Raw genomic sequence first — 22,582 nt, 5'->3', positions numbered from 1 at the left:
ACAGCATAGATCGACGCAGAATCTCGAATAGGTACTTTAATTTAAGACTGGATCATTTTTCTCAGAAAAGATTAGGTAGGAGCTACAGCGAAAAAATCACGAAAAAAGTCCATGATTTTTTTGAAAATGCCCCATGTTTGAGAGCCATAAATTCTTCCCTTCAGGGACACCTTATTTTCAAAATGACGGTATCTGCTAAATAGGGCAAAAATCCCCCGAGCTTTTTTTTCTCAATCCACCTTAATCTACCTACATAAATACCTGTAAGGTTTTCAATGTATGTACTTTGCTAACTGACATCAAAATTTAATGATGCGCATTTTAACATTCCAAAACATGTAACACTGATTTATTTTCTGTACCAATGTATACTGTGTGATTTCTTTGAGGGGATAATGGCTTACTGAGCTGAGAAGACTCCTTTATGGAGATTTTAATAGAGTTCCCCTTGAGGGAGGTAACTATAAAAATTGAAATATGTATTATTGATAGAAATTGTTCCTCTGCACATGGAAATACCAAGTCAGGAAGGAAAAAAATTCAAAAAAAATCACAAGATTCCCTTACTTTGTTCATTGAACTCTCGGATTCAGTTCATCAAGATGAATATTGTTACCAGTCTGTGAGCCTCTCTCACTAGACTGCTGATTTTACTATTTTTTAATTTTCGAGAAAGTCTTGCTTTTTTGGATACCTAACCAAGTTCATTTGAGGCCTCTCTCCGCTCAAAATTTATCAATTTTTTTGTTGCATTCGCATTAATTATTATAATTATTATGATGTGCTCGAGGAATATAGAATAATGAACTGATTTTTCTACCTCATTAGTTATTAGGTATTTTGTATCGATTTTGAATCAAGAGCTGGAATGCTGGAAACAATGCATCTAAACTCGTATAGAATCAGAACAAAAACGACACTGACATATTTTAAAACACACATTTTATTTCTCTCGAACTGCGATCGACGTAGTTCTTTTGTCTTAAAAAAATGTCAAAATACGTACAAAATAATTCACAATACATATTCGTTTACTTTAATACACAAAATTACAACAACAGTGTTCTCAAATACTGGCGAAAAAAAAATCAACGTTCTTGTAGTACCTTACATACCTACTCTCCTCGTCAAATCATCAATTTTATGATTAAGCTATACGTAGTAGATACGTAAATTTATACTGCTAAAGCTTCTTCGGATTAATATCCCGTGTAGCGTGTTTACATAAAACGTTAGCTAAATTAAGCATTTTCGAAGTCTCGCTTCATCATTTATGGTACACGTCGTATTCATCGGATACATAAACAGTACCTATCTCCGAATTAATAATATCACGATACCTAACTTAGTAGTTTCACAGCGATCCAATATAGGAAAAATAGTAAACCCTGTCTATAATAGGACTAAATTTTTGCGATATAAAAAGAAGGTGTACTATCGTAGGAGGACATCCTGATTGAAGGTTTATATTGCGGTAGCTGCAGTTTATGGGAACAGAAAAAATTTCTAATCGTTGGTAACCTTTGCACTACGTAAACGTAGGGGTCGAGTACGAAGTGTAATGCCATCAAGATATCAGCTAGTCTGAAAAATTTTTTGCATCTTGAATCATCCTCTGAATGTGGTACACATGCTGCTAGTGGAATTGTTAACTGAAACATGAGTTGAGATATTTTTTAGTTGGAATAGTTTGAATAGACAGAGGCTGCGGAAGGAATGGTGATTTATTCTTGGAATTGTAAATTTTCATACTTGTTTATGCAGACCTTCAATAGAATGGTTTCAACTATTTTTTTTTTTTTTTTTTTTTTTTTTTGAAAGAACATGTTTTGATTTTGAATTAATCAAAAACCTCCTTCAAGTTGGAAGCTCCAAAATTCACAAATATATCACCATACTCATCCTCTATAGGGCCATATTCCATGTTAACTCGACCAAGAAGTGGTAGGGAGGGGGGGGTTCCGATTTTTTTGAAATTTTTCCTGTGGAAAGACCTTCCGAAGGGTTTATCAATGGCACAAAGTCCAGCTTTCTAGCCCTTTTTTAAAGGCTGCTAGGAGTGCTAGGGGGTGTCAAAGTTTTCAGTGAACTTCAAATATCATCCATTTCAGCAGGGGATTACTCGATAACCGCGATACCTACCAAAATGGAACTTTTTTGCAATAGTTAGGGGTTTTGAAAGGGTTTTTGGTGATATTATAAAAATCAATGTTACCACTTTTTTTTGTACGAAAAATTAGCTCGAAAAATTTCAAAACATAGTTTTCATATCGTTTCGACTCTCAAAAATTCTGAAAAAAATATATTATGGACAGCTTTTTATGTTGAACAACATATTAAAAAATTGAGATGTCATTATTTTGTAAAGTTGATTTTAAAAAATTGAAAATTTGCGAAAAAATGTGATTTTTTGATTTAAAACATGAAAAAAAGTTTTGAACGGTGAAGTTGACCCATTTGACTCCTATTTTTACATATCCGTTGAAAAAGTTGAAAAACCCGTTTCACTCGATGAAATGAACTCACCACAAAAAAATCAAAATTCAAAAAAATTCAATTTTCAATTCCAAACATCAAAAAAAGTTTAAATTAGTTCAGTTGTCTTATTTTGACCTCTTTTTTATGTATTTCATGAAAAAGATGATAAAAATTACACTCGCCATAGCAAAAAAATTAAAATTAGTTTATTTTTTCAATTCATTCAGAATTTTGATTTTTTGTAACAGCAGGATCAAGGCATACTGCTATTTGCATAGACAGATTCCACCTGAACAGGTAGGTTTTATGCCTGGAAGACATACAAGAGAGCAGATTTTGAACATTAGGCAAATAATAGAATAATTCTGTGAATTTAACGTCCCTGCGGTACTATATGCTTCCTTGACTATGCAAAGGCCTTTGACTGTGTCAATTGGACAAAGCTATATGAGATACTACGCAAGATGGGAGTTCCAGAGCACCTAATTGAGGTGATCAAATCGCTGTATGACAAGAATGAGATGATGGTGAGAGTAGGCAGAGAAGAGTCGAACCTGATTCAGCTAGAACAGGGAGTAAGGCAGGGTTGCATACTCTAGCCTCTGCTGTTCAACATCTATGGCTAGTACATCATGCAAAAACCTTGGAGAACTGGGAAGGCAACATCACGATAGGAGGAAGCAAAAATACAGGCTTGTAGGACCTCAGCGGTTTTGCGGTTGCTCCAAAATCAAGGTCCTAGGTTGGAGCTTTCAAATGGTCCAGTCCAGTCATTCATTCGGTTCTGCATTCTTTGTCTTTTTAGGTCGGTCTGGTCCAGTCCTGACCAGAAATTTTCATCGTGGTCATGGGTCAGCCCAGGTCCAAAAAACCGTCTTCATTTTTCAGAAAGAAAAAAGCTTCCTAACACTTTAGATGAGTTAAAAAATGGGATTTTTACTTTCAAAACATTGAACCTTATTGAAAGAAATTAAATCACAATAGAAATTTATTAGAAATAGGCATCTGAAGTGGCAATATAAATTTGAAAAAATTGGACATAACTGAGGTCCAAACTGCGGTCATTGGTCTGATTTTTTAGAAAGGTCTTCGGTCTCGGCCTGTCTCTGTTATTTTTTCTGAAAAGGCCGAGGGTCATCAGCTGTTTGGTTAATATTTACATAAATTTGTTTTAGAGGTCTAAGGTCTGGTCCGGTCAGTCTTGTGTGCATTTTTGGGCCAGGTCACGGTCATCAGTCCAGTTTTTTGGTCTGGACTGACAAGTCTGATGAAAAATCTCCAATCTCTGTTACGCTGATGATACCACCTTAATAGCCACAAGTGAAGAGGAACTGGCAGAATTGATCAAGTGGGTCAGGATGGTCAGCGAGGACATGGGACTCCTCATAAATGGGGGGAAAACCAAGGTCATGGTTGTTGATAGAGCTGGATACTTACCAGAATCCAAAGCCTTGAATGAATTTGAAAAAGTGAACTCATTTATTTGGGTTTACTTGTGGATGCTAAGGGAGGATCAGCCCATAAATTAGAAGAGGAATAGCTCTTGGAAAAGCTGTGATGTCTCGGTTAAGAAAAGTCACCACCAACCCAAAAATCTCCATAAAAATGAGGAAAAGACTAATTAGGACGCTAGTTTTTCCAGTTTTCTTATGTGGAGCGGAGACCTGGACATTGAAGCAAGATGATCGAAGAAGAATTGATGCCTTTGAAATGTGGGTATGGTGCAGGATGTTGAAGATACCATACACTGTGCACCGAACAAATGCATCAATTGTGGAACAACTGCAAGAACCAATCAGGCAAAATAATATATGTGAAACCAGGATAATGCGTTATTTTGGACGCATAGCCAGAAGAGGACCGGAAAACATTGAAAAGGGAATTCTCTTTGGCAAGGTCCTCGGAACACGAGTGAGAGGAAGATCTCCAACAAGGTGGACTGATACAGTCTGGAAAATATGTAGTTGGCTCAGTTGCAAATGCGGCCACACTAGCTCAAGACAGAAGAGTGGTGGTCGTTGTTGGGGACACACTATAGTCGCTAGCAACTATGACGTTTATGATGATGATGATGATGAATTTCATCGAGTGAAAGGGATTTTTCAACTTTTTCAACGGATATGTTAAAATAGGGGTCAAATGGACCAACTTCATCGATCAAAACTTTTTTTCATGTTTTAAATTTTAAAAATGCATTTTTCCCGCAAATTTTCAATTTTTTTGAATCGACTTTACAAAATAAAGCCATCCCTATTTTTTAATAATGTTGTTCAGCATGAAAAGTTTTCAATAATATATTGGCAACATTGATTTTTATGATATCACCAAAAAGCCTTTTGCAACTCCTAACTATTGGAAAAAGTTCCATTTTGGTAGATATCGCGGTTATCGAGCAATCCACTGCTGAAATGGATGATATTTCAAGTTCACTGAAAACTTTGACACCCCCTAGAAGGCTTTAAAAAAGGGCTAGAGGGCTGCGATTTACGCCATTGGTCATCCCTTTGAAAGGCCTCTTCACAGGAAAAATTTCAAAAAAATCTCCGACCCTCCTTACCACTTCTTGGTCGAATTGACGTAATAGTCTAAAGATATTTTGAAAATATTTACCATTTGAGGAACCCAACAAATGACGAAAATTATACACAAGAATCCCATCAATCGACCAAACGCAATTTCTTCTCTGGTCGAAGACGTGCTCATTTTCGAAACGCTTCTACTCATTCGTCTCATCGAAACTTGCTCTCTGATTTTAATTTGAGTAGTGCCTTTGTAACATAAAGAACGCATTACTGCGATGTTACAGAAAACTAAACAGACAACGAGCAGCATTCCTGAAAAAAAAAAAATTACTGATAAGTAATGTTAATCGTCTGATAATAATTTTTTGAAATTGTAAAAAAAAATGAAGATAATTGGTCTTGCTCTCGACGATTAAAAAAAAAAAATATGCACTATGTACGAACCTAATGAGAAGTAGAGGTAAGCGTAAACCACATCTCTGGTATGTTCGGCGCTGGCGTGTCTGTACCTTCGACATTTTTCTCTTGGGTTCTTTTCATCGTAATATAATCCGAAGCCAAAAAATGGCATACAAGCTAATATCACTGCTGAAATCCATAGACCGAAAATAGCTCTGCGGATTAACACAACCGTTACGTGCTGAAAAATAATCAATTAAAATGAGCTTATTAGTAAATCCAATATTATTACCTGCTTAAGATATCAAAATGAGTAGGTATAGGTAGGTATATCTATATCTAATATAGAGAAAGAGATGACAGAGAGAGGGGGGAGGGGAGAAAGTAAAATGAAGCAATTATTTTAAGCATATTTATTCTTTTTGAAGCGTTTATGGGAAGAATTTTCCACTAATTAATAATTGCTTTGTAATATCAATAGCGTGGGATTAAAAATAAAACCGTTGGTTATTGATTGGTGTAAATTTTCAAAGTTTAGAGATCATGTTACTGGTACCTACTTAGTAATAGTATCTACAATTTCATTTTTATGTACACCGGATAAATTTCTTGGTTTGAATTTTACCTTAAGAAAAAGGCTTCGATAAGTTAATTTTTCATGTTCTTAAAATATCGCGGATCATTAACACTTGACGTGACACGTTTCGTCAATATTGAAATCGTAGAACTACATATGTATATGTATTATGTGGATGGGTAATGGAAGATTACAGCGATAGAATCCTAAATACTTAATAGAAATATTTTGCAAAAATGAACATTTCAGTCTACCCAAAATTTTAAACAAAAAAAAAGTACTTACTCATTTTTTTCTTATAAAGGAGAAAATTTGTATGTAACAAGAATAATTCTTTAGACATCTTATTAGTTATAAGTGAGGATGAGAAAGTGAAACTGTTTTCGAATCGGATTTTGGTTTTCGTGCTATATTAATCGTTTAACACTACTAAATAAGGATTTCACGAGTGCACGCTGCACAAGCAGTTTTTATCCGCAATCAGTGGGCAGTCCCTCCCCCCCCCCCATTTTTTTAGGGATTTTATGCTGCCTCCGGTTGTTTGAAGCCATTGATTTGAATTGATTCGAAACCCGTTGTGAAAGTGAAGATACCTGAGGGTAATCACTCAGAATTTTATCAATTTTTTTACCACAAAAAGTACTTACTCCCAAAATATTCACTTTGGAAACTTCAAATCGACGTAGAAGAATGTCCGGAAAAAAGTTTAAAAAAATTATTTTTACATTTTTCAGTGTATTTTTTACAACTGGTAACTTTTAAAACAATTTTCGAGTGGTGGCCGCTGCTCCTGGTCATAAAACGATTTGAAAACGTGTTATTTAAAATGTTAAATTTTGGTCGAAATTTTTTTTCTAACAATATGTCATCAAAGAAGCCGAATTTCACTATCAACATTTTGAAAAAATCTTACCTTTTGTCAACATTTCTAAATAATTTCGGTTCTTGCTGAAAATAGTCACGTTTTTGCAGAAAAATCCCGAAGTATTTATTTTTTCAATACCTAGTTTTACTTTTTTCATTGAAAAAAAAAAAGCCAAATATTCTCACTTGCTTTTAACCAAAAAATTGGCAAAGTTTTCCTTTTTTCAACAAATATTGCAAAAAATATCATTTTTTTTGACAATAGGGTTAGTTGCCCAGTGTTTTCTAAAGTTCCTGATTTTTGTTAAAATTGTCAAATGCTTTCTTTTCGATTTTTTTTTTTTTCAAAATTATCGAAAAGCCTTGCTTGAGTATTTTCCAGAAATTGCCAAAAAGTATTACTTTTTTGCTATAATAATTCCCAAAAAGTGATCAAATTTTGCTATTTTTTTTTTTTTCAAAAATCATCTACTTACATTTTAAAAGCTTTGTTTACGTATTTGCCAAAAATTGCCAAAAAGTATAATTTTTTTTGCCAATGATTCCCAAAAAGTTTTAGTTTTTGTTGAATTATTCCATAGATTGTAAAATTCTCTTTTTTTTAACAAGATTTGTACGAATTAGTTGTTTTTATGCAGAAAATTCCAAGGTCATACTTTTTCAAAAATCGTCTAGAAGTCTGATCACCTTTTCGCCAGAAATTATTGTCAATCCTGTTTCATTTTGTCAGAAATTGCAAAAATCCTTACTATGTTGACAAACATTGTCAAAAAATCTCGATTTACTTATATTCTGATTTTTTTGTGGTTTTTTTCTACGTTTACATTTTTTTCTCAAGGGTTTTCTGCTACATAATGATTATTTCTTGAAAGGGTGGATGGGGGGGGGGGGCTCGAATGGAGTACGAGCCGCCCTGTGAGTAGAAAAACACCGAAAATCTCTTTATTTTTTTTTCTAGAATTTAGATAAGTATGCAATGTATTTTTAATTGAATTGGTTCGCTCGAAAAGGGGCCAAGGATTCCCAAAATGGCGCAATCCAATTTCCCAAGTAGAAATTAATCTATGAAACGTGGAAAAATTGATGAATGTGGTCCAAATTCAGATTGATGGTGTAGTTCGACGTCGAAAAATGAAATTTCCTCTAAAATTGACCACTTTAAGTAGCCTTTAAGGGGGAGGGGACGCGTTTCTAAACGATTTTATGGTCATATAGAGCAACTGCCATTGCTTGAAAACTTTGAAATAGTTGCCAGTAACTTTTTTTTGGCTTTTTTTCAGATTTTGAACTCTCCTTCACGTTGATTCGAATGTTTTCAAAGTAGATTTTGAGGTCATTGTCAGTGTCAAAAAAATTTGAAAAAATTCTGAGTCTTTTTTCTCATGTATATCTTCACCTTTACTCGAAGTTTCAAATCAATCGGCTTAAAAATACCAAAAATAGCGTAAAATACCTCAAAGTCTTTTTTTTGGGGGGGGGGGAGGCTTGCCACCTCTTTGAGTACGAATGGACACCCACTAAACCAAAATCCGTTTCACGTCTATTTTTATTGTACCAACTAAACCTTCGCAGATGAAGTGAGCATTGATTAAGGAAACTGAAAATTTGATTTCTATTGACTTTCAAGATGAGAATTGGATCATATAGGTAGGTCTAGGTACTACCTATCTTTTTCACATTGTGAAAATGATACACAAAACGCACGTACCTACACGCTTAATTCTATAAAAACTCTAATCTCGTGATCCTAGATTATTTTGATTGCAACTATACTCGTATCATTCACCCTCTCGAGAAATCTAATCTGAATAAGAAAGAATATTCGATTCGATAATAATAAAATATCACGTTACAAAACTCAAAACCGAAGACAATATGTTGTAAGTTCCTATTAAAAGACATGTCAAATATAACGAGATAATTCATGGCTAGTTCAATGTACGCGGGATATCATCAATTTGATGGTGTTTTCACAACATTGATAAAGAAGTTTATCATTGGCCCATATATATTCCGCGTATCGAGACTATTTTAACCTTAAACCTAATTTGATATTCAAATTGCTACCATATTCGAGAAATACCGGCAGTACCTACCTACCTAACTCGATGTTTGATAAACAGGTGGTTATTGCTATAGGTATAAGGTTTGGCAGTGAAGCTCAATTTGGTAAAAAAAAAAATTGACTACGAAAAACAGGATACATTAAGAACACACGATGACTGCAATTCATCGATACTCGTACTTTTAATAAGAAAAGGAAAAAAAAAGACGATGTTTGAATATTCATTCGCGAAATTTTATCACAATTAAACGATCCTCAATTATGAAGAATGCTATAGGTAGAATAGAATATCTTTGATGCGCGCAGACGTAACACGTGACAAAATGTATTTTATATTAATGTTTATAATGTTCGCGTACCTATAAGCAGTACCTAACTATATTTATAATACGACGAATAAAAAAAAAGACAACTTATTAATATTCTATTACAAGTTCGCAATGTTGTTGGTACGAATGTCTCTGGTAGTATAGAATTTTAAAACAACCGAATGCTCATTGTATTGGCATGTTAATACGCCTATTGTTTCCGCTATTAAAGTGCAGTGCCGCATTGCCCATTTAAATTATTGCGGAATGACTCCGGCAGAATTTGCTAAATAACGAAAGCTTTAAAAATTGAAGCACGTAAACGTCTTTCTACCATATTTTAGTTAACGAGTTTTTCTGATAATTTTTAATACCAAATTGTCTATTGGAATATTAATACGTTTGAGAACACTAATATGATATTGAATTTGATACTAGCTGAGGATAAGATTGCAAAGAAAAAATCCCTACCCAGCTCAATTTTTTTTTTTTTTGATAGATCAGTGAGGAAGAAAATGAATAGCTTACTTGTATTTATGTTTTAATAAAAATAATAATCGACTTGTTTGAATAATATGCTATTTGAATGACGAGGAAATCGACCAATCACATTATTAATTAATCTTTTTAATTTTTATTTATTCTTTTCATCAACCAAATCATTCTTTGCAGAAGGAAATAATCCATTGTCCATCGAATTACTATACAAAGGAAATATTACATATAAATTAACAGACATTCTATCGAATTTTATAGGTACCTAATTACTCGATGAGTAATTTACACCGATGTTTATACGAATCTCTGTTCGCATATAAGGCATCGATCAATTTCATTATTATTAGAGCTGCATCACATTTTTAATGGCATTTCGCCAACATGGCAATTCCATAATTACATTCGGATGTCTTAAATTGTTTGATATTTTCAAGTGTCATGCCATGTGGACTTGGACAGGTATTTCCCAGCGTGTTCAAATTATCAAATTCGCGAAACATTAACTAACGCCTCTATAACGACTTGAAATTTTTCAGCTTTATTGTTTGTATGGCTTTTTAAGAATACTTATTGGTAGGTAGGTATTCGGTATACAAATGTACTTATAAAATACACCAAGGGAAAAAAATATTTTCTGGTATGATTTGGATGCTCTTAAAGAGGTATCCATTTAAAAATGTTTAACCCCTTCTCTTCATATTTACCCCTCAATGTGGCGTTTTTCAACTTGAATTTTTTTTTTCAATAAAAATTGCAAGGTACATTATTTTTGGGACTCGTTTTTTTGAACCTCTGAACGTGATATTTTTCAATATTTTTGTACTGGTTTGCCATGGTGCAAAATTGAAAGTTACTTACTCATAATGAATACGATTCGATAACGTATTTGTTTCACGTTTTTGCTGTACTCCAGGCCCCCTTTCTAGAACCTCTAGCCTGCCACAATTTTGTGATTTTTGAAGTTACTTTGATGTTATTGGTGTCGTTTTTATATGATTCGAACCTCCTGAACACAAATATGACGCCAGATTTCGTTTTAAACTCACCCGGCTCCTCCACAGAACCTCTTCCTCTTTCTCAATTTTTACCATTTTTTGAATTGAGTTCAACATTGAAGTTGTTTTCGTGTGAACTGAACCCCCTGAACTCAAATATGACGTCAGAGTTCGTTTTAAACTCAACCAGTCCCTCCAGGGCATCTACCTCCTCCTCCTCAATTCCCACTATTTCTGGAATTGAGTTCAGTATTGCTGGTGTCGTTTTCATATGAACTGGATCCTCTGAACGTAAATATGACGTCATATTTTCTACTACACTCATCACAGCTCATCTCCTCCAGAACACTCCAACTCTCCCTCAATTTGGTAATTTTTGAAATAAAGTTACTTTAATGTTATTGGTGGTGTTTTCGTGTAACTTTAATTTCGAATTCGCTTAAAGTTGCTAAAAGTGGTTCTTTCTCACAAAAAAAATGCAAAAATCTCATTTTTCTGCCAAAAATTCAACTTTTTTGCCAGTACCTAATTGTCGAAAATTGCCAAAAATTTAAAAATGTAGGTATATTATTTTTTTTGGACAAGAATTGCGAAAAAGTATCAATTTTTTGCCAATTGAACATTCAATATATAATAATGATTAAAAATTATTCTCAATTCTCGCTTTGTAGCAAAATTGCCTCCTAGTTTCATTGTCCCCCAAAAATTACCCAAACGCGTCACCCTTATTGTTTGCCATAAATTTCCAAAGTATCACTTTTTACCAATAATTCCAAAGAAAGTCCTGCTTATCTTGCTAATCCTGCTGCTATCTTACTTTTTATCAAAATTTCCTGATGTTTTATCAATCAGACTTTAAATTTTAAATTTTGTAAAGGAATTTTGAAAAAATGTCTGTTTTTTTCACTGACTGATGAAACAATTTTGCTTTGAAGTAGTCTGCAGCAGATGAAAAAGAAAAAAACAAGTCGATGAATTAATTCGAATTTTTTCAGAATAATTGACGTTGAAAAGGGGCGTATGGTAATATGCAATTTCATTGAAAACGCTCAAAAATTTAGATGGTAAAAATATTGCTTACCCACACCTCCTCCTCGCCACCCCCCACCCCTAAAAAAGTGAAAAACTGCCTAACACTGGAAAAGTTGAATTTTGACCCTTACGATTTTCTCTTCTGTTTCTAAACGTTTGAATTTCAATAGATCTTTTTTTGAAATTTCTTTGCAGTGTGATCTAGATAATATACTTAGCTTTCCTTTTGAAGGCGTCTTCTAACACATCTACGACCAAAAAAACGTCCAGTTTTTTCCTCTATTTTTCTAATTCATATTCGTTTTCTTTCTAAAATGTCAAGATTGAAGAAAATTACTTACTAATAATACCTATAGTATTGATAATTACATAAGGTATTGGAAAGTGATGTTTTTAAAAACGTTTCAGGATATATGATAGTGAAATTGGCACTTTATTCAATTTTAGCGAAACTCACAATGTAAAACCACATCAAAAAAAATCGAGCCGACCCACCCCAACAACCTGAGAAATGTGTCCACCCTTTTTAAAATTCTCAATTCTCGTTCTCCGGAGAGGACGATTCAACAGTTTTAAAACTTTCACAAAAAATACTCCATAAATACCTAGGTACGTGTATGAAATTTTTTTCGAAAAATTTTCATATTAGGATTTCCTATGAGGGGGGGGGGGGTTGAAAGTTTCAAAAATTCGTAAACAAAACGGCGAGGGGGTACCTTCTGCAATGCAAACTTTTTTCAGAAATTTACTCATATACCGAAGTATAACATATATTTTTTCGTGGAGCTCAAAAATCGGTGCAACATGCTCAAAAAAAGCAAAATCTCGCAAAAAACATGCTTTTCCGTCTTTTTTTTGCCATTTTTTCCAGCAACGTGTGTGTAAAAAGACACGAAAATGACAATTTTTCATTTTTAAGCCTCAAAAGTAGGTAAAAACAAATTTAATTGCAGTTATTCGCCGCTGGACATTGTTTTTCTACCTACGTTTTGAGGCTTAAAAATGGAAAATTGCCATTTTCGTGTCTTTTTACGAAGGTACGTTGCTCGAAATTTCATTTTTTCCGAAAATTTTGACCTTAAAAAGTCCGAGGTAAGTACATAAGAAAAATCACGAAAAATCACGTTTTCTTGCAAGATTTTGATTTTGATTTTGGACCTCCACAAAAAATAAATTTTCGAAAAAATTTCACAGTTTTCTACCAATTTTTGAACTCTTCAACCCTCCCCTTTCCCAAAAACCCTCCCGATATGATAACTTTTTTTGATAAAATGTCTCACAACATCTACATATTGACTATTTTTCATGAGTTTCAAATTTTTTGGAGCACCCTCTTCAGAGACAACGAGAATTTTGAATTTTGAGCACGTAGGGTATTGGCTCATTTCTCCGGTTGTGATTGGAGGGGGGAGAGGAGGTCGGCTCAAGAATGATTTTGGAATAGTTTTAGATCCGAATTAATATTTTAGATGAGTTTTGTCAAAATTGGGGACAGTGTCGATTTCACTACCTATCTTATTATCCTGATGAAAGACTGCGTTTATTCTCTACCAATTGGTTCTCCATCGCAGTATTTTCATCTGATAATGTACCTATTAATACGTTCCACGACGTTTTCGTATTTATCTTGCAAAAGTCTCTAATGAACATCAAATTAGAATTGAAATGATGCGAGTATTTTTACCTTAACCTGAAAACGGCCGTTTTGAATTTGTAAATCGGAGATTGACATATAATTTTCTGGATGTAGAAATCGGCTTAAGGATGATGAGGCTACGATTACATCCTCGTCAGCTCGGAGGTATTTCAGCCATGCTTCCTCTTCATCAGCCGCAAACTCCATCAAAATCTTCAACTTATCTATTGGTGTTCGACTGCACTTACGCCATCAGTTTCCATTTGTTCCGTTGAAATTCCGAGAGAATTCGCCAAAGCATAATGCTTTTTATACCAGCGAGCTTGTTTTCTCATAATATGTATGTCCTACCAGCCTCATAGTAGGAGTAGTAGGACACTATAAGGTCCATAAGAAATTGAAGATCCTCGCCTTCCAGAGGAGGGTTGATCGATTCAGGCTGAACTCTTGTTTTAAAAAAATGTTGTACTTTGGTTTTAATTTTTCAAAAATATTTTTAATTAATTTTTTTATTTTAATTTAATTTTTTTTAAAGTTAATTTTCATGAAAACGTCTTGTAACATCTCCACGACCAATAAAAAACATCATTCAGCTTGTCCTGCACTTTTATAATTCATATTAGTTTTCTTTCTAAAATGTCAACATTGAAGAAATTACTTACTAATAATGCCTATACTAATGACAATTTCATAATGGTTATTCGTAGATGGTTAAGACTCCATCCACCAAATTGTTGTAAAGAGCCTTTCAGAATAAGTATTAGATAGAGAAATCGGCACTTTCTCCAATTTTGGCAAAACTTACCTAAAACGTTAGCTTAAATATAAAACCATTTCTTTAAAATGTTGAGCCGACCCCCTCCCCCACCAACCTGACTAGTTTTCTGGACGGGGTGGTTCAACAATTTCAAAACTTTCACAAAAAATAGTCTATAAATATCTATAGGTGTGTATAGATATAAACTTTGTTTTCAAAAAATTTTCTCATTAGGACTTTTTAAGATGGAGGGGGGGGGTTGCAAATTTAAAGAATTCGTAGAGAAAACGGGTAAGGGTACCCTTCGCAAACAATTTTCAGAAATTTACTCCATCCTAAGGTACCTCCATACATATGTATAACATATATTTTTTCTTGGAGCTCAAAAATCGGTGCAACATTCTCAGAAAAATCAAAATCCCGCAAAAAACGTGCATTTTTCGTTATTTTTTGCCGTGTTTGGACTTTCGAGGTCAAAATTTAATTTTTCCGAAAATTTTGACCATAAAAGTCCGATACATCACGCCCAAAATGAGCTCTGCAAAAAATATAGTTTAGGTATACATTTCTGGAAAAATTTCACATAGGGTACCCTCCTCGTTTTTTACCACTAATTTTTAAAATCCCCTCCCCCTCTTCCTCTCAAAAACCCTGATATGAAATTATTTTTTGAAAAAGTTTCGCACACAGCTCGACTACCTAGTGACTATTTTTCGTGAAAGTTTCAAAAATTTTTGGACCACCCCCTTCGGAGAATGAGAATTTTGAATTTTGAGCACGTATGGGCTCGTTTCCCTGGTTGGAGTGAGGGAGGGGGATGTTGGCTCAAAAATTATTTTGGGATGGTTTTAGGTACATCCGAACTAACATTTTGGGTGAGTTTCGTCAAAATTGGAGAAGTGTCGATTTAAAACTGGTATCCTGATGAAAGGTTGTTTATTCTCTACCAACTGGTTCTCGTTCGCATGCGCACCATTTTCATCTGGTAATATGGCCCTATTAATACGTTCGTTCCATGGCGTTCTCGTATTTATCCTGCAAATCTTGGTAGATGGGGAGATGAAAAAATCTCGCTTTTTCCAGGTATAAAATATTGCCAAGAATAAGTTTCGTTTTTGTAAAAAATGGCTAAAAATTATACTTAGTTTTTTTTTTTTGAGTTTATTCCAAAAATTTCACTTTTTCCTAAACTTTGTCGTATTATGTGTCACCTTTTTTTTTGATAGAAAAATCAAGTCATTATTATAATTTGGTAAATCAACATTTCAAAAATAGGAAAAATTACTTACAAATATAAATAATAACTTGAAAGTAGAATTAATTTGTCGATCATCTACATATAGTTAGTTCGCGGACATCTTGAAACTTAATCGATGAATTTACTGAATCGAAAATTAAAATCGGAAATGAATTGAAACGATTGTAACGTTAATAATAAAATTAGATACTGCACAAAAGTGAGTAAAACCTCGCATTTTCTAAAATTAAAATTTGCGAAATAATTCAACTTTTTTGGAAAAAATTGCGGAAAGTATATTTTACTTTTTGGAATTACCAGAAAGTCCAGCTTTTTGCTAAAATTATATACGTACTTACAATGATTCTATCGAATTTCATTTCTAGATTTTCGATTTAAAAAAAAAGAAAAGTTATATTGGTATGATTTTTCTTGATGATTTTTTTCTGCATTAACTCTTTTTCGAGGGTTTTATAGTTTGGAGTCAACCCAAATCGAAGATCTGGAGAATTTATCACAAGGCATTTCTCCAAGGTTACAAAACAGAAAAAAAAACATACCTACCTATCTAAACATTTTTTTTACATAGGAAAAGAGGAAACTTGAAAAAAAGTTGTTGCTTATTTGAGACTGAAAAAAAGTGTGTAGGTAGATTATAAAGTATCAGCAATTAAAAATAGAAATTTCCAGATAGGTACCTCTACCTCTACCTACTTTAAAAACATGATTGCACATTTTTTTAGTCGCAAATCAGCTAAAACTTTTTTTCAAACCTCTTTTCCAACGTGAAAAAATTTTTTAGATAAGATTTTTTTCTGTTTTTTAACTTTGGAGTGATGCCTTGTGATGAACTCATAGTTACTGAGAAATTATAAAAAATTAATAATTTTTGACATTTTTGTCATTTTTTGGCTACATTTTAAAATTTGTGATTTCATCCTAAGGTCCATTTCTCCTGGACGAATCCCAAATTTGGATGGCATTTTTGAAAATCCAAAGTCCATTGGACCATATCTACCTTCCATCTTCAGTCTATAGTCAAAATTAAAAATTGTGCGATTCAAATCGCAGAAATGAATCGCGAATTAATTTTGAATCGGATTTAGAATTAGACTCTGAATCGTATTTAGAACAAAAGTGAATCGTTGTAGTTAAATCGCAGCATCGCAATTAACTTTTTCTTATAAATTTACCCATCTTTCCAATCGGTAGGTGCAAGTCATTTTGTAGCCTCCATCGATTTTAAAAAAATTTTCAGATCCTTCAGCAGATTTTTGAAATTTGAAATTCCCACAAAATTTCATCAAATGGATTTAGAAAGCTAAAATTCAATATGCAAACTAATTTCAATAATACCTTATGAAATTTAGTGCATATGCTTCCAACTCGTTTTGAAGCTTATAGTTAATTTTTGATCGTTCAAGGTCGACATACACGAAACTATAGGGGATAAACTTTGATCGGATCTCCCTCCCCAAATTTGTTAAATCTTGAAAATGTTTTGCCAGATTCGACGAAGTCGTTAAGTTTTGTGAATTTTTAGTCTTAATAAAGGGATTTATTTACCAGAAAAAAAATGTTTTTTTACTTCTCGAAATACAAAATTTTGAGAGCTTTTGCCCTGATTGGGTCTTTTAGCTTATGGTTTTTAAAACTGAAATTTCTACAAAAAATCACTCTAATTTTTATTTTAAAGCCAAAAACTCGAATTTTTCCCAAATCTATTATTTATTCAAATTCAAAAAAATAGATAAATAAATTTCTCACATAGAAATTTTTTTACAATTCCGAGAGCATTTACCCTCACTTTGTTTGGGTCTTTTTGCTTTCGTTTTTTAGAACTGAAATTTCTATTTTCAAGCCAAAAAAATTAAATTCAATCCTGCATCTTTTCTGCTATGCATAGTGGTGCATCTATTCATGAGATTAGCGTAAGATTAGCATTTTACCTACATAAAGGCAACCTGGCAATTTTTATAAGTTTCTTGTATTGCAATTGGTTTTATGCAAGGTGTAAAAATTTTCAGTTGACAATCAAAAAAAAATCTAACCATTTTGGATAGGTATACTTATCACATTTCCCGTTTTTAAACTGATTTTTATGCAAGGAGTAAAAATTGCAAATTGACTTAAGTAAAAAAAAAATTGAAGTTGAAGAGATATGATTGGCCAATGAGCTCACCCATACTTTTCGAGTTTCTTCAGGAATAGATTCACCTTCGATCTCCATTCTCCAAGTATAAGTACCTCGCTTTGATGATTTTGTAAAATGCTTAAGCAAATTGGAAATATTCGGCAGCGAAATGAAAGCTCAATGATATTCGTGACGTCATCAAAACTTTGAAGCTTAATTACAGCTTTTTAAGGCCTCTAATCGCGAAAAAAATTTCTGCCAAGAATAAATCTCGTTGTTGCCAAAAAAAAAATGGCGAAAAATTATAGTTTTTTTTTTTTTGAAAAACATTCCAAAAAACGTCACTTTTCCCAAAAAATTGTCTTTTTATATGTCACACATTTTTTTTTGCCAGAAATTATGTCATTATAATTTGACAAATCAACATCAAAAATAGGAAAAATTACTTACAAAGTCACAAATATAAATAATAACTTAAAAGTAATTGGTTCAGTGATATTCTCGGGGTCTCATACGTAGTTTGAGTGAGCCCATACATTGAAGATCTGCCGAGTTTATCATAAGGCATTATTCCAACGTTACAAAACTGAAAAAAAAACATCTAAAAAATGTTTTCACGTTGGAAAGGAGGAAATTTGAAAAACAGTTTTTGCTTATTTGTAACTAGAAAAATGTGCAATGGAATGAAAAAAGTGTGTAAATTACTCGTAGGTATAAAGTAATGGCAATTAAAAATAGAAATCACTAGATTACCTAATTTGAAAACATGATTGCACATTTTTTCATTCACAAAAGAGCAAAAACTTTTTTTTAAACGTCTTTTGCAAGTTGAGAAAATTTTTTGATATGATTTTTTTTCTGTTTTGTCTATAGTTTGGATGTGATGCCTTAGTAATGATAAACTCTCCAGATCTTCAATTTGAGTTCACTCAAACTATGAGAACCTCGAAAGGGTTAGAATTATTATTTTCTCATGTATCTGTCTTTTCACTTTTTTAGTTACTTTTTGGTTACTTTTTCAAGCTTTTTTAGGTACCGCAGTTGAACTTTTTTTTTGAAAGAAAAAATCAGTACGAGCTCTTTCAGTGTTAGAATAAATACCGGTAACTGGCCCATAAACTGAGCAACGAAATATAATACTGTAAAGATATCGAGATTTTTGATTATCTGCAGCAGCTTATCAATTACTATACACTGTTATTCGACCTCTTTGATCCTTTCGCCACTCCTTAATTGGCCTGAAAAAACACACGTCTATGTCGGATAGCTTTCGGAGAAAGTCCAGAGCAATTTTCTTATTGATTTTATGTCACAAAACTAAGTATATGGCATCGTTATCACTACTAAGGCTCTATGTATAGCTTATAACCCTTTCCTTCTTCTAATCTATCGTTATGTATCTACTCGTACCTTCATTCGCAAATCAGGAAGTTTTCTAAAAATATCAACTTCCACATTCAAGGACGATGAGCGAGGTATTAGCTTGGTATAGGTATTACGGACTTACAGATTCATATCAATAAGTAATAATTAGTTACCTAAATTTGTTACCAGTATGGCAGATGTAAACATTTTCAGTTTTTCATTGAAATAATTTTTCTTACATATTTTAACCTACATTTTAGACAATAATAATTTTTTCATTTTAAATAAAACCAATCGTAAGCTGCATCCGAAGCCTATTAAAATTTTTCATCTTATATTATTGTTACTCAATCATCGAGTGATAATGTGATAATGGTCAAAAGTCCGACCGAAATAGATAATACAATGTTTCATGGATACAATATCCTTTTCAAACATCGATATTCGATATTTACAAGTTTTATTTTCCATTGTGTATTTTCTGTATTCACGTAGTCTGTACCAAATCTCCCAATAAAAGGAAGGAGGGAAGCTTGAGTGATTTGAACGTCTTTGAAGTATTACACTTTTAATTAATCGAGGTTAATGCTTTAAAATTATTATAAACATAGACAAATAGGTTCAACAAGTTTGTTGATTCTTTTATCAGCTTCCTAAATGCTCGTGTAAAGACTCAGCTTATCAGTTATCTATTTTTAATGAGTGAGTGCATCAATTGTAATGGATTTGTTTATATTATAGTAAAGGGGAACCGAGATGGTTGTACTTTTTCAATATCGGAATTTAATTATGTTTACATTTCTAGGAAAAATTTCAAACACGTGACTTCATCTTGTAGCCTTGTTCTTGTCACTGATTGAATTTTAGTTCACAAATTCAATAAATAGGCTACCAATATGAACCTATCTATTCGTAATTTTTATTCTGTCATTAATTAACGTTGAGATAAAGTTTATGGTCAACTGGTTGGTTAAAAGATGTTCCTATTTCCAAACTTGTAGGTACCTATAAAAACTTAGCCCGAGGTTTGATTAGGTAGGTAAATATAAAACACCTGTGACTGTGAATTTAAAATTCATCCTTCACCGCTTACAAGTAGGTATTAATAAACGAAGGTTAATGAAAGCCGATGAAAACAATAGAGCACGAGGAAATTTCAATTTATAGAACTAGGTACTTGATATTTGTACGATAAAAGCATCGTGAATATAAAAAATGAAAACACATAAATTTTATAATCGCACCACGTTAAACAAATTTATCTGCTGAAACGACTCCACTCTGATAATTTGTACACATACGATTACGTCTCGTTATCACTTTCGTTGACTTATTATTAATGCATCATAATCAACACGTAAAAGTACAACATGTGAGCACGAACGTAGGCAATTTTCAAAGTAATATTAACGAGCGATCATGCGTATAAATTATGATTCAATTCAACCAAACCAGCGAGAGATCAAAAAAAATGGGAAATATTTTCCTCGTAATTAATGTCAAAGATTAAATTAAGCGAAATTTTTCCAAGTAAACAGGTACTTACTTTTTGATACACGAAGGGTTTCGTCAAAGCTAACCATCTTTCCACAGCCATAACAAATGCAACACATCCTGATCCGAGTCCGAAAACTCTCCAAATAACGCGAGCCCGACAATACCAAATATCATTACGGATATCCCGGTAATACATATGCATGTACATTAAAATCAACATGCCAGTCAATGCGGTTAAATCGTTCACCGATAAACACTTGAGCATTAATCTATACTTAGGATTACTCGGCCGAGTAGTTTTTTTGCATAAAATAGCCAATGCGAATAAATTTCCCAAGATTCCCACTACGTAACAAGTCGTAATGATTATTTGTAGAGTATTCGACAAGTGTTTCTCGCTGGCTGCGAGTGCTACTCGAGTCGACTCATTTGAATGAAAATTTTCGGTAAAATTGATAGAATAATTTGCCATAGTAAAATTTAAAAAAAAATTGTTATAAAAATGGTAAAAAAAAAAATTAATTTTAATAATACTGATTTAGGTAGGTACGAGTATAAAAAAAAACACAAAATTACGAACAATTCGACGAAAATTTTACCACGAAAACTATACTATAGTCGACTTGCGAAAAAAAAAATTCGATTTGACGAAAAGTTAACGAACTTAATTCTTCGATCACCAATATTCGAGTTTCATTACTCGATACGCTTCGAAAGGAATAACGTGTAGTTTCAGCCGGATGAGATAATCATCGCGCGCATCTTTTCATAAATCTAATAGGTACCTATAATGTGCTAATTGATTAGTTTTTTTTTATTATTATTTTTGTACGCGTAATTATTTTAATGATCGAATTTTTTTTTCACTCGATTTAATAAGGTAAAGTGCGCAAATGTGGATACCTTGAGGTTTTTTTTGCGTTTTTAGATGAATGCGAAATTAATCGAATTTTTGCGGATGGAATCATTTTTAAAATAGCGATTTTTGTTCAAAATTGGCCATTATAAAATTATGAGTATAGGCTATATTGAAATTTTAAACTGGCCACATGAAAAATAAAGAATAAAGTTTAAGGAAACTCGTACCTATATATGACCTGTAAAGCTGAATTCTGCTATACAGCCTATTTTCGACCCATTGAATCTATTGAAAAGGGTTTCAAACCGATTGAACAGTTTTCTGAATCTTCCAGCAGATTTTTAAACTGAGTTACAATTCTACAAAATGTCACCAAATTAAGCTGGAAAGCTAAAATTCACGTTGAACCTTAATTTTGACACGCTGAGTTGACTTAAGGAGGTTTCAAGCCGTTTTGGAGTCACCAGTGACATTTTGGAAACTCCAGATTTTCAAAAAGTGCCCTAAAAGTGCATATGTAATGTAAATTTTAGCTTTCCAACTTCCTTAGGTGACATTTTTTTGGAAATTTAAACTTTGGAATAACAGCTGGAGGCTCCAGAACTGCTAAAAATAGTTCGAAACCATTTTCAATGGGAGGATTGTGCCTAAGATGGCGCACTTGGTTTTTAAACGTTTTTATATAATGTTGGGCTCAAAGACTGAAATTCTGTTATTCACACCACATAATACAGTAGACTTCCGCTTATCCGGCTTCCGCTTATCCGGACAGCCGCGGAGCCGTATTATCCGGACGAAAAAAAATTCTTCTTATTATCCGGACTTTTCGATTATCCGGACAAAATTCGGGTTATCCAGACAAGCATACACGAATTTCTTACTAGTACATAAATGAAGTATCTTACTTGATAAGTAGGAAGTTATCATCAGAGTTTAAAATCTCCACTTGATCTGGTCGATCAGTTATTTTTATAATATTACAATGAAAATAGTTAGGTACCTGTACAAATTTTTAAATTAAATAAGAATCGACAGAAAGAAAAGAATACTTACTTATTATTTACCCGAAAACCACTGAAGTTACTAATCCAAGTATGAACAATTATTTCGGAGGTTTCTTTTATTTCAAAATTTTCAAAAATTCAATTTTTCCAAATCTTTGCCCTATTTCTAGGTACTTCTCGAAGAGGGGAATAAAAATGATATCATCAAGTAATTCATAATTTGCTGACAGTGAGGTAGGTGTTTACTTTTTTATTCGTTTCCAACTGGTTACTCCTCTTTTCAGCGTTAGGTCACGAAACCCTGCTTATGGCTAAAATTTTCCCAGTTTCGCTTTCTGCCAAAAATAGTAAAAAG

General features: G+C 33.0%; 2 protein-coding genes across 2 annotated transcripts in view; one reads left to right on the top strand and one right to left on the bottom strand.

Moving 5' to 3' along the window:
- LOC135841264 (nephrin-like) overlaps positions 1–22,582 on the top strand; it is a 1,354,679-nt gene that overhangs the window by 710,768 nt on the left and 621,329 nt on the right. The window lies entirely within an intron of this gene.
- On the bottom strand, positions 926–21,065 carry LOC135840037 (prostaglandin E2 receptor EP3 subtype). The gene is made up of 4 exons (XM_065356348.1): positions 20,414–21,065; positions 5,445–5,640; positions 5,089–5,312; positions 926–1,652 (listed from the first exon to the last, which is right to left on the bottom strand). The coding sequence occupies exons 1-4, from the start codon at positions 20,834–20,836 to the stop codon at positions 1,404–1,406; spliced, it is 1,092 nt and encodes a 363-aa protein (XP_065212420.1). The 5' UTR covers positions 20,837–21,065; the 3' UTR covers positions 926–1,403.

This window comes from Planococcus citri, chromosome 3 (assembly GCF_950023065.1).
Source record: "Planococcus citri chromosome 3, ihPlaCitr1.1, whole genome shotgun sequence".
NCBI classification, from domain to species: domain Eukaryota; kingdom Metazoa; phylum Arthropoda; class Insecta; order Hemiptera; family Pseudococcidae; genus Planococcus; species Planococcus citri.
Note: the sequence above shows the minus strand (reverse complement) of the source record. Positions and strands in the feature narration are given on the sequence as shown.

What these genes read in the sequence shown, in the direction of transcription:
- LOC135840037 (XM_065356348.1), bottom strand. Translation starts at nt 20,836, where the DNA reads ATGGCAAATTATTCTATCAATTTTACCGAAAATTTTCATTCAAATGAG. An exon ending in AACCCTTCGTGTATCAAAAA is followed by an intron (nt 5,641 to 20,413) that starts GTAAGTACCTGT and finishes ATTATTTTTCAG; the next exon opens with CACGTAACGGTTGTGTTAAT. An exon ending in TTACCTCTACTTCTCATTAG is followed by an intron (nt 5,313 to 5,444) that starts GTTCGTACATAG and finishes TTTTTTTTTCAG; the next exon opens with GAATGCTGCTCGTTGTCTGT.